Source organism: Cyanistes caeruleus, chromosome 10 (assembly GCF_971803275.1).
Source record: "Cyanistes caeruleus chromosome 10, bCyaCae1.hap1.1, whole genome shotgun sequence".
NCBI lineage: Eukaryota > Metazoa > Chordata > Aves > Passeriformes > Paridae > Cyanistes > Cyanistes caeruleus.
Genome location: NC_141710.1, coordinates 25,020,934 through 25,033,986, shown reverse-complemented (window position 1 = coordinate 25,033,986; position 13,053 = coordinate 25,020,934). Strand labels below are relative to the sequence as shown.

The 13,053-nt window shown below is 40.7% G+C and overlaps 1 protein-coding gene across 7 annotated transcripts in view; it reads right to left on the bottom strand.

Moving 5' to 3' along the window:
- Positions 1–13,053, bottom strand: part of LOC111933236 (transmembrane 4 L6 family member 1) — a 38,828-nt gene that overhangs the window by 16,101 nt on the left and 9,674 nt on the right. The window contains exons 1-3 of one of the 7 annotated variants that reach the window (XM_023932699.2): positions 10,799–10,874; positions 7,410–7,498; positions 3,006–3,164 (exon numbers count right to left, since the gene is read on the bottom strand). In XM_023932699.2, coding sequence (XP_023788467.1) covers positions 3,006–3,164; positions 7,410–7,487 — 237 coding nt within the window. In that variant the 5' untranslated portion in view covers positions 7,488–7,498; positions 10,799–10,874. Of the gene's footprint in view, positions 1–3,005; positions 3,197–3,491; positions 3,558–7,409; positions 7,499–10,798; positions 10,891–13,053 lie in introns of those variants that run through there. The other 6 variants (XM_023932700.1, XM_023932701.2, XM_086843804.1 and 3 more) reach the window with 6 other exon arrangements.

Sequence of the window (13,053 nt, the reverse complement as noted above, 5' to 3'; positions counted from 1 at the left end):
AATTAAAAAATTTCCTCAAGTAAAGGCTACAAGCATGGGTGTGGATGTAGTCAGGTATTTCAAAATAGTCTCTGTGAGCCATGCTGAGGACTTCTGCTTCTTTCTAAAAATACCTCTTAATAGGCAATGGGTGTGCCACTGAATGAATGACTAAGAACTTTTTCCTGCGAGCCCTGGATTAGACGGAATGCTTGCCCTTGGTGTTACAGGGTACTGCGTCTAAGAGGCGGGTGTGCAGATTATTCTGACCTTTCTGAAAATGCAAAAATGTTGAGAAAATACAACTCATAGCTTCTAATAAAAACCTTCCCTTTTCATACACATTTTGCAACCTATCATTATATAGCCTCACTATAAAACAGAACCGCAGAAGTTTTCAGAAGTATGAGGAATATTAGGAAGTAGGCAAAACTGAAATATCTAATCAGAAATAAGTATCTTATAAAAAATTTAAAATGCAACTCTGTTTTTCTAAGTATAGAAATATATACCTTCTTATGAGGCATACCTAGACATTCAATCTTATCTACATCTTTTGGGTAGATGCATTCCAACTAAAAAAATAACTTGGAAACAAAACAAAACTCTCAGATTTATCAGATGCCCTAGAATATTATGAAGAACTAAACATGTTGGTCTTTATTTTTTTTTAATTTTTATTTTTTATAATATTCTTACTACATTGTAACACCTGCTATGCATTTAGCAGAAATGCCTGTTATGAGGGATAATGATTATGATAATGGTAACAGTCAAGAAAGCAGAGATCACTTTTTAAAATGCCTTTGTCTTAAAACTCCCATATTTGTTACTTTCTAAAGACTAACAGAAGTTCTGGAAATATCTGTTTCCACATCATTACAGATACAACCTAAATGCACCACCACTAAGGAAGTATAATTTCTAAGGTCTACCAGCACTATTAAGAAGATCTCTTATTTTCAAGTGGACCGGAGGGAAAAGTAACCACACACCATCAAGTCCAGTGGTAGATTTCTCATAATTTAAAACTAAAAAGCACAATGCATTCTTAGTGTCTGCTTCCAGCATAACGTGGCTGAACAAGCATGGGAATTTGCTGGTGATTTCCGCAGGCTCCACAAGGGAGAAGGCAGAGCAGATGCATCTGTCGTCTGCCAAGTCAAAGCTTCAGATGGAAAGTCACCACCTTGGCTTGTCCCAAAGAGCATCAGGCAAAAAGGGCATTGTTTTCAGAGAGGAAACAGAACGCTCCTGTGTGAGCAGCACAGCACAGGGAGTGCACAGAAACAGTGAAGGTACACAGAGCCAAGGCTAAGCACCAAGAAGTTACTAACACCACTAATTGCAGAGGAAGATCTCTGCATGAGGGCTACATGTGTATCCTGGAAAAACATACAGCTTGTACATTCATGCTGAATTGTTGTTTGTGCTGAAAGCTGGTTGCAGTTTACACACCAAATCCCAAGGGAATTCCAACTAGTGTATTGTGATTTTCAGCATCTTAAAATTTAGGTCACTTACTGTGTTGCCTAAATATAAATCAGAATTAGAAGAATCCATGCCCCTCAGTGACTTTCATTTAAAGACAGACAAAAACTAAGAAAAGGATGTTATTAAAAGCCAGGATTTTTTTACAAAATCAAATTGCATATCTGCTGTGTCTGGGAGAAACTGGTTCTACCTGTGAGCATAAACATGGTTCTGAAACAGCTATTCAGCCAGAGCTGCTTCTGCACTTCAATGCTAGAGAAATGGCAATTTTATCCCATGCAAAAGGACATATAAAAGGGTTCAGCACATTTCAAACCTGTTGTTAAATTCACAGGATGAGATCCACCTTGCAATTAAAGAGGCTAATAAGTCAGTAAAAGCAGAAAAAACAAAGAAGCCAGGAATAAAGACGTCATTGTATTAAGATGACAAGTCATGTAGCAAGACAGGTACTTTTGAGCTAGTATTGAATATATATTTCAAGAGTATACAATAACTTTACTCAAAAAACGCTAGGGTGTGACAACAGCTGAAGTCCTTCCACAAGATCATACTATAACAACCATCAGAGGAGCCAAGGAGAATCCTGACAGGCCTCTTTAGTGCAGCCTGGAGTGGTACTGTGGCATATACTGGTGATGATCTAAAAGAACTTACTTTGCTCCAACCAGGCTGTAAGGTTTATTAAGATTTTGAAACATTTTCAACAATTAAAAAAAGAAAATTTAGTCCCCACTCCAGAAAGTGTTATGCTATTATGCCCAGCTCCTCTAAATGGTGTGAGAATCGGCTACCAACAAATTTAAAAACATACAGCAATATTCTACACACTGAACTTGAAAAGAAACACTATTAAAACAGACCCTTAGTACCACATGTGTAAGTTCATTCTGGAGTCCTAAAATCACCCCAGACTGCTAGAAGTCCAGGAGGGGAAACTGAAACAGAGACACACCTCAAAAAGAGTTTAATTGAACTATTTGCACTTAATCTGACCATGGACTTCTCTTGTCAATAATAGCTGGATGCAATCCAGCTCACAAGAGTAAACTCCCTATGTTCTTCTGAGATCCTGTTCACACTCATTCCCTGATATTGGTCCTAGCATTCCTGCGGTCCTACTTGGACTGGATCAGAGAGCTAAAGAGGATAAAAACTAGCCTAGTGATGGAAACAACAAATCAGTGAACAAACCACTTGTGTTCAGCCAGATCAGCCCATCTGCAAAGGGCACAGCTGCCAAGGAGCCAGTGCCAGGCTCCTCTGGGCGCTGCTGGAAGCTCAGGTGGCCCCCGGCTGTGCTCCCACCACAGCTGGCCCAGCTCTGCTGCCTGTGCCACTGACAGGAGCCCTGCAGGCTGGGGCAGCCAAAAGTGCCTTTTTTGTCCTTTCAGTGAAGTACCAAAAACACAACAAAGGGAGCAGGGGAAGAAATTGGAGAGGCTTAACTAAGTTCCAGAGAGGATGAGTCTGTATATTATCATGGTATCTTTTCAGATCCCTGTTTCTGCAGCACAGAGGCACCTGCTTACCTGCAGTATTCCCTGCATCAGTGTCTCGCTTGCAGAGGTGATGGTGCTGTGCATGGGGATATGGGCATGACCAGGAGACAGCTGAGGAGGCAGAGCCATGGCCACGGGCAAGTGGCAGCAGAAGGCAGTACATCTCAGGGGTGCAACAGATCTCTGGCACTGGTGACAGGAGGAGATGGCAGAAAAGACAGCTTAAGGGACAGACAGAAAAAACAGGAAATGTGAACTCTAAGGTCTGCCACAGTCCCTTGACCTTAGGCCAGCTTCAAAATGCTAAGCATTTTTTTCACAAAGAGATAGAGATAACTAACTAGAATGATCCCTATCTTTTTTTAAATCTAATTTATTTCCAATTTTTTGCTAATTTTTTGCTAAGGCCTGATTTTAAATTTAAAATTGCTAATTTTTAACAATTTTTTGCTAAGACCAAAATTAGGCTCTTGTAATCTGAATGTTTGCACCGTTAGGATCCATGGCAGCCCTTACATAAAGGCAGCAGAAGCTGCACCTCTGAGGTCATACAGCACACTTCATCCCAGATCCCTGGTATAAATGCAGGAGATGCATTATCTGTTGAAACAACATGGGAGTGTTCTAAAAGGAACAGGGTACAGCCTGGTACCGTACCATTAAATATTAACAAGTGATAACTAATCTACTCAAGGTGAGTCAACTCTGACCACAGTTTTAACCATTTACCAAAAACAAAAAAGTTTAATAAATCAAGACTAAGCACATAAATTGTTGTAAAACATGCTACGTTATAGGTTTGTGAGAAAACATATGTGAAAAAGATCCAAATTTTATTTTGCTGTTTGAAAAAGGAAAAGAAAAGGTTTTATAACCAACCCTGAGCTTGCAGTTCTAAGAGTTTCACAAAACCCAGTGTTTTGCATTCAAACTGGGTTACTTCCATGCCCTTAGGAAATGGAATAAACCACTAACCCGTATATGATGTGTCTCCAAAATAACTGTAATAAATAACTCCAAAATAAATTCTGGTAAGTGTTTCATGGGAAGGGAAGGGAAGGGAAGGGAAGGGAAGGGAAGGGAAGGGAAGGGAAGGGAAGGGAAGGGAAGGGAAGGGAAGGGAAGGGAAGGGAAGGGAAGGGAAGGGAAGGGAAGGGAAGGGAAGGGAAGGGAAGGGAAGGGAAGGGAAGGGAAGGGAAGGGAAGGGAAGGGAAGGGAAGGGAAGGGAAGGGAAGGGAAGGGAAGGGAAGGGAAGGGAAGGGAAGGGAAGGGAAGGGAAGGGAAGGGAAGGGAAGGGAAGGGAAGGGAAGGGAAGGGAAGGGAAGGGAAGGGAAGGGAAGGGAAGGGAAGGGAAGGGAAGGGAAGGGAAGGGAAGGGAAGGGAAGGGAAGGGAAGGGAAGGGAAGGGAAGGGAAGGGAAGGGAAGGGAAGGGAAGGGAAGGGAAGGGAAGGGAAGGGAAGGGAAGGGAAGGGAAGGGAAGGGAAGGGAAGGGAAGGGAAGGGAAGGGAAGGGAAGGGAAGGGAAGGGAAGGGAAGGGAAGGGAAGGGAAGGGAAGGGAAGGGAAGGGAAGGGAAGGGAAGGGAAGGGAAGGGAAGGGAAGTTGCATTGTGCTTCCTGCAGCTGTATGAGCTTTTAGTCTGGATGAACCTACATTATCAACAGGCTCATTCTCAATTACCTGTTTATTTTTGCTGACGTTTGGTTCTCAGCAACCTGTAGCACTACATTCCCTACACAACAATCTGTCCATGATATGGAAATCTAATGTAGTTGCCCATTTATGACTGCACAGAAAGGCCTATCCTCCACTCAGTTCAGCCTTACTGACACAAAGTTGTCTGTGAAGCAGAAAGAGCTGCCAGGAAATGAAACCATTTTAACAGAGGCTGCTGAAAGACACCCATTAATTAACCTATTATGGTAAAACAATTTTTCCTCTCAATAGGTGTAGTTGGTATTACTTCAATGATACAAGAAGAAAAATAAACCTGCTCTTCTTTTCTGTAGATTTCCTGCTTTAGGAAGAAAGGCAGACAGCCTTGCACCACTTTTTTATAGTTCGTGGTAGAGTTTAAACTGAAGTGATGAAAAGGAATTAATGATTTGTGCCAACTTTGAGAACGCAAGTGAAGGTCCAGGTATAAAACCGAATATAACTTGTTCTAGACAAAGCTTTTTTACTTGTTTTGAAACAGAAAGATCTGATTAAAAATACAGGTTTAAAGTTTGTTTTCACTTCTGAAATCAAGACTGTCAAATTCTTCTGGAAACACATATCATGCTTGTATTCACTATGTTGACAAAATGAAATGGTCCATGTAAGTCTCAGAAAATAAAAGAAGATTTAAACTATAGAGTATAATAAAAGATTCTTCTGTGTAGTTAACACATTCCAACTCTGTGTATGACATACTACACCTAAAAACCATTGGGCTTTAAATAAGGGAGTAATAGCTAATTTGGTTTTGAGCTGGGACAAGATTTATCTGCAAAGAAAATAGGAAGGTGTAATTAAATGAAGGGAGAGCTAGAATGTTCTTTTGTTTAGTAACAACTCAGCAACAGAACCCTGTCTAAAAATATACTGCATACTGACAATGACAAGAATTTTGCTGTAAGAAGGGACAGGGCATGCCCAGAGGCAAGATTTCCATTGCTAAGGTTCATTTGAAGCTTAATGTGGATACCATAACCAGCAGTATAGTTCTACTCCCAGCCTAGCAAATTTAATAGCAACCAATCCATAATCACCAGGCACAAACAGAGTCAAATACAAAACAGTTGCCTTAGACCATCTGGATGTCTATTTACAGAGCAAGCACTTTGTTGCTGTACCTAATACAGACTTCATGATTGCAAAGGGATGTACTGGAGGGTGAGGGAGCAACATGGAAAATGCACCCCCACTCCTGTGGATTCTCCGGACACAGGAACAGGGCAAGCTTCTCAAAGCTGCAACAGCACAGAAAGAACTGAAGGGGCAAAGAGGTTGGGAGAAGGTGTAGAGGTTGTGCCATCTTCCCTCCGAAACTCTAACTAAGAAATACAAGCTTAAATAAAGCACTAATGGTCTGATAACAGGAATAGCATGTCATGTCCTTGCTCTGTGGGCTTTTCTTTGGATAGCGGGGCTGTCACTAAACAGCATACAATTCACGAAACCCCCAAGTTTTCACACATTTTCAAACATTTCATAAAAAGAACACAAGCTTTCACAAAATTTGTTAGAAATTAGACTTAACATTGTATGATCTGTCTCAGTTTTTTAATTTATTTGTTAACTGAAAAATCAGTTAACTGTTACAATAGTACAAAGTCAAATGCTCAGCCTCAGAGCTCCACTACCACAGTGACTGATGAATAAATCCACTGCAGGCAAGGCCACAAACATGTAATCTCACCTTGCCCTCCACCAGCCTGGGGAGTCTATTGCTGATAATAGGAATACAGGAATTTTAATGTCAAGCCACCAGCAACTTGAGCATATTGGAAAAAATAGTAGCGTTTAAATTGTGAATGAAAAATGATTTGGGTAAGACAATTCTTCATTTCTTCTACAGCAAGGCTTCCCACAGAAATTTACAGGAGCCATGGATACATCCAAGGTATGTAACTAGATTCTTAATGTATTAACTAAAAATTAAATGTTTTATTTCTTTTGGAAAAATAAAGAGAAAGTTGCAGCTGTGAGTTCTAAGCATTCCAGAGCTAGAAACCCAACCAGCTGCTTCCTTTAGAATTTCTTGATTCTTACTATCAGAGGAGATCAGCACAGAAAAAAATACTAATCAGTCTTGAAAACCTTGTTTCTGCAATAGAATTACAGCATGAGGATAACAAAGTAACCAACTGAAGAGGAAATAAATTGTAAACATGGACTATGACCCCACTCTTAACAAATGTCCGGGTGAAATCAGCACAGGAGGTTGACTAGCCAGCTGGAGGCATGTTTCTAGTTATGACTAAGATAAATACGAGGCATTATGCATCCCAGTCTCTCACCAGATGGATTAAAGAGAATGGTGTTTATAACATTTTTACTGTCAGTCAAAAGCTGTACAGAATTGCATCTAAGTACATGAGACATACAGCTTGAAATGACCCACAGCAATCCTTAAATTTAAACACATTCAACTGTAAGAACCTTTAGATTTGACTCAAAATAGAAACAGTTCTACTTCCACAGAAAACACAGCCTGCCTTCCTTTCCTTCCTTCCCTTCCTTCCTCCCTACAGAGGCCTTAAGGCAGACATATCCCTTACAGAATTCTGGAGAAGCAAGAGAAGCAAAAGAGCCAGTTGGCCACAATCATGTCATTTCCATGGAGCATATGAATAATTCAGCTGGACATCACAAGTGGAGAATATGAAGCAAAGCAGCAGGGATGCAACTGGACAGAAGGTTTGATGGACATGCAGCTCACATCCTCTTACCACAGGAACCAGCATATGGGGAAAGCTGTTTATCAGCAACACAAGCTGCAGAAAGAAAGAGCTCTCTTCTACTCCCATCTCCTCCAAGTCTAGAAATAAAGATGAGAGGTAAGTATTCTCTTCCCAGGTTAAGGCAAAGCAACTCCATGTAAGCTTGCAGCATTATTCCTGTTTTACATTTGGGGTCACATAAGGCTCCTACCTATGGTGAGTTAATGAATTCTAAAAAGGATTCTCAGCTCAATTACACTGGTATCTAGCAAGGGGTAGGAATGCACAGTCTGTATCTCTGGCACCTACTCTCCCTTAAGGCTACATATTCCCTTAAGGTGCACTTGATGTTTGCACCCCAGAAAAGACAGAAACAATGTCCACCTGCACCAGCACTGATGGTTTGGAGACAGGGAGGGCAGCAACCACAGCCACAGCAGCCACAGCAGCACTCCTGGCATTTGCACCAGAGAGGCTGGGAAAGCCCTGGGCTGTCTGTAGGACCCCTTGAAAGGGAAATGGGAGAGAAAAACAACCAGGTGAATGGCCCTGTCACACACTGTAAGAATCTGAGTGCTTATAAAAGCAAAGAAGGAAATTCCAGGTGCAGGCATGTGATGTGAAAACTTAAAGATGTTTGTTGTTGCAAAATACACAGAGATAGGTTAATTTCAAAATACAGACATAAAAAAACCTGTCAAAACCAACAATACAAGGATTAAAATCTGCCCTCACTGAACATGATGGGAACTATGTATTTCAAGTTGTAGCCAAGATTTCACTCAAGCAGGAGTAATTTGAATTTCTCATATTTTCAAAGATTTAGAGTCCTTGTACAAATATTAGTTACAACTGAAATTTTCTAGTGAAACATCATGTCTGGTGACTGCTAGAAGATGAAACTAGAAGCAGACTGAAGCACGAAAAGCACTGGGTTTTTGTGAGGATAATAGACATGGAGACACACTGTATATTGCTTCAGAAACACACTGAATCGGGAGGAACGCTGGGCTCTGAAGACATATAAGTCAGTGACAAGCAGTCACTTTGAGAAAGAAATTACAGAAAACCAAGCCCAGTGATAGCATCTTGTGACACTTCCCTGCAAAGCAGGGAAGAATAAATGCATCTGGTAAAAATAGGAGGCAGACTCATCTGTTTCTAAAATTTGAAGCAGCTGGCATCATTTCCCAGGCATCTCCTGCTTGTTTGCCTGCTTTTGTAAAGTCAAGAGGAAGAAGAAAAACTAAATTATACCAGCAAGAAGATGATTGTACCCAATGGACACTTGTGCATTTCAGCAATGCATAGTGATGGGAAGAATATGTAACTGCAAATGCTATATAACCACTGTAAATAATAATTTGTGTGACTTGGGAAAAACTCATAACAAGACAATAAGGAGCACACAGAAAAATAAATAACAGGTAACCCTAAAGGAAACAATTCCTTTGTTCTCTCATTTTTGAAAATACCTTAGGTGGAATTTTAATCCTCATTATTAAAAGTACTTCAGTGGTACTTATATAGTCCACAGCGATTCTGAAGTTCATTTGTTTTCTCCTACACACATTGTGGATTACAAAACAGGCAATTTCATTAAGACATAACAACATACCTTTTGTAAAAATGAAAAAAAAAAATCACAAAACTCAAGAAATGTAACAGTAGAAAAAAAGAAGAGGTACTACATACACATAGCTATGTAATTTAAATTTGTAATTTAAATTACATAGCTATGTAATATGAATTAGAGAAGTATCAGAGAGTGCTTAGAGCCCACATGCCCATTTGCTACTGGTTGACAGTTACTTTTGGACTCATGTTCACAGTATGCCTTGAGAAGAATAAAGGAATGGAATTTTATTGACACCCCTACAGAAGATGTTCCATGTCAAAAGGGGCACTTGTGGGAAAGCTGGCAAATGGGCAGTGGGGGCTTGTAAAACACAGACATGTAAAACAGAATGTTGACTACAGAACTACAGAACAGCAAAGGAGTATAAAGCAGAGTTACAGTACAGTGGAATACAGTAGTTCTAATGGGCCTTCCAGCCCACTTCTCCTAGACACTTATCATCAGCATACTTGGCTTTTTTGTATTCACGATGATGTGATGTCCACGTGCCACTGAGGACACCACCCAGTCCTACATTTGTCATCAACCAAGCTACATTTGTCATAAGCTCTTATCTGAGCTTTGACAAAGGTCAAAAAGATATGAAGGGGATGCATCAACAGTCTGTCCTTTCCAGAGATTGGGAAAGCCCAGCAGCTGAGGCTGGGACAGGAAAACCTGTCATTAGGAAGCTCATGACACCTAGCTTTTCCTAAGGCAACTCCCCCTCTCTGCTCTCAGGTGCCTCACACACAGCCAGCCCCCAGGTCTAACAGAGGAGTTTGGGAACAGGAAAGGGAATTCATTTCTCCCATGCTAAAGCTGTGTATAGGGTGCAATGATGGCTTTTACTCCTGTACATGCCTAGCCCCACTCTTCAGCCTTTCACTGACATGCATTGCATATCCATGCATTTCACAGGGGAGGAGTGACTGAATTTCCAGCAAGAGGAGCAGGGTCTGTCTCCTCAGTACATCCCACTGCATGCACCCTTTTACTTCACAGCTGTCAGAGCTGGAGAGCTTTTTGGAATACTCCAAAGGACAGATTGTGCTATTCTGTAATTGTGTATCCTTCATTGCAATAAAAATTTGGGTCACATGAAGTGAGACGTTTTGCAGCTCATTCTGCATTGCACTCTCTTCAAAGAAAATAACTTGGTGCACAGTTTACCAGCCTCTCTCCAGCCCTCAATGGAACTGCACAACACCAAGCAACTACCACATCATGTTACGTGTGTTAAGAGCAATCTTATGCAGGAACATTCTTCAGTATGTCTTGCTTGATATCAGTGTGTCACCATATATATTTTATAAATTATAACACATATATATAAATATATATACACATATATAAAGGCACACACACAAGCTTATAGCACCAGCAGAGGCTTGAACAAACCAATTTTTAACTAGGCTACTGTAAATCCCATCCTACTTATAAATTTTTACCATTCCCCTCCCTCCTGGCTCAATTTAAGGAAGGGTCAGTACTTGTCACAAGCTTATCAAGCTCCAGATATCCAAACTACATTTAGAATATGGAAGCAGCTACACAAATCACAAGAGCAAGGACTCATGACCTCAGGTCATAATTTTCTAATGAGTTCAGTAATTAACACAAAAAACTGATCAAGACAAACCTATCTACATTTCCAAATTACTAGATACATCAAAATACAAAACTTGGACGGTATCAGTACTGCTTATAGCCTTCTGAAACTACCAAAACTGAGTATTGATATTCCTATAATTTTCCACAGTAAAATATGCCATTTCACCTTTTGGCACAGCATGGACCTTTTATGACTCAGGAAATGAGGAGTGAAGGAAACACCCTCCCAAAGCACACCAGAAAGGAGTGCCTTCCATTATGATACCACAGCTCCTAGAAACATGCTGTTCCAAGAGGACAGGATGACACAACATTAGAAGACTGGCTCCACCCCAATAACCAGCACTCAGAGTCTCCAAGATGAAGCATTTATTCCAGGACAAGAATTGTGGCTAATGTTTGATAATGGGTCACTCCTCCCAGACAGATGTCCAGAGCTGGAAAACATGGGTGTGCAAGCCACCCAGCTTTTCCCTGGAAAATTCTTGATTCAGTCTGAGTGCTGCTTTCCAGCTCAGGTTGTATGCCACTTCCCTGCTGAAAACAAGATGTAGCTTAAGCCCTCACATAAAAGCTGGCAATAGTTTAAAAACTCCATGTATAAATGAGTATAGTTGAACAGAGGGGTCTGGCTAGACTTCAGTGGCACTGGCAATGTTTGAGCAGAGGAAGGGAAAGTACAAGAGTGCTGTGAACACCTGGCAACAACCTGGTGGAAGCATCTGCCTTTGAAGCACTTGCTGTGAATCAGGACGGCAGGGTGCTGGATGCAATACAACTTAAAACTTTTCCTCTTTACTGCAAGCCAGGATACACAATTGCAAAAAAAGACACATTCTAGTCACAAAGAGAATGGGAGGAAAGTCAGCTTAGATTTATATTCCAGCTACAGCAAACATTTTCCCTGTGCCTGTTACTGAGCCACTGTAAGTGGGAGCCAAATTACAGATTCCCGCTCTACCAAACGGGAATGTCGTGAAAGCCTGTTTAATGTATCAGATGATGTATGGAGAATTTTCAGGTTCTGAATCTTTGCCACAGAATCAATAACTGGCTGTTGAAAGCCATGAAAATTGCTTACACTGGCCCAGCTGAAAACCTCCTGAATACCACAGTAGGCTGTGCTCTCAGGACTTTTTTCTCTGCCTGCTCTTCAATTGCATAATAGCTGTCCTTCTTGAGATAAAAGTTAAATTTATGAGCATGTGCCTTTCAAAATGCTATCCTCGGGGGCCATATGTATGTTGCTGTTACACAGATGGACCCAGAGGCTCCTCTCTCCTTCAGAGACAACCAACAAACCAGTGGAAACACCTCGGGCATTGTTTATTCTGAGCAGAGGCCAGACACAACAACGCCAGGACTTGGCTGGCAGCACCCTGGCAGCTCCCAGCCCTGGCACACGCAGCTGCTCTGGCTGAGCAGTGGAGGATGCAAAGAGCCATGCTTTCCAAACAATATCAAACTGAACGTGTTGTTCACAGCCCTTACTACCTCTAGCAAAAACACTAAGAGGGGAATCATGATGACACTTGAAAAACAAAAACCGCACAACTTTCAGAAACTGGTAAATCGTCAACTGAAGGTTCCTGTGCATAGAATGCACTGTGATTAATGAAGACCTTTCAGTCCACCAGGAACAACCACCTTCACTGTCTGGGCTGTTCTGCTAGATCTGCGCTTCATACCAAGAACCTGTTGACTTAATTTGTGTTGCATTATACGCCAGCTTGAGAATCTGCTCAAAAATTCATCTCAATAAATATCTGAATAAAACCTTTTACAAAGTCAACTAGTGTCATATCCTCAGAAATCATGAGTCTGCTCAGCACTACAGACACTAGAATTCTTAGGACTGGTCCTCAAAAAAACTATCCTGTGGTCTTCCTAATATATTACAGAATGCATATGATTGGCAACAGTGACAATCATTTCTTGCCATCCTTTATTGAATAAGCTTAGGTATATGTGATATGAAATATTTTCCTATGAAAGGAAAAAAATGTGTGAGTTATCCTAAAACATGGCATATGCCATAATTTCAAAAAACAATTTTTGGCTAACACTGTCAAGTTTTGATTCATCTTCATAATATAACTTAATGTTTGGTGAGGAGGGCAATTAAATATTAAAGCATTTCTAATTCAATCTTTCTTGTAAACAGTCTTCCATCCTGTAGCATGAAATCACAAAATAAATATAAAATAAACCTTTTAATCCCAAAAAAGGAAATGAAACACATGCCCTGAGGTACAGACAAACTGCCTAACACCAATAAATAAGCATTCCTTAGTCTGCTGCAACACAAGAACTTTCTTGGGTTTGTGGATGTGTATCTTCATTGGTCTGTAATGGCTCATCTTTGTAGTAGTTTCTCTACCATTTCTTCTTTTTCTTTTTTCTCTATTATACTTTTCTTAG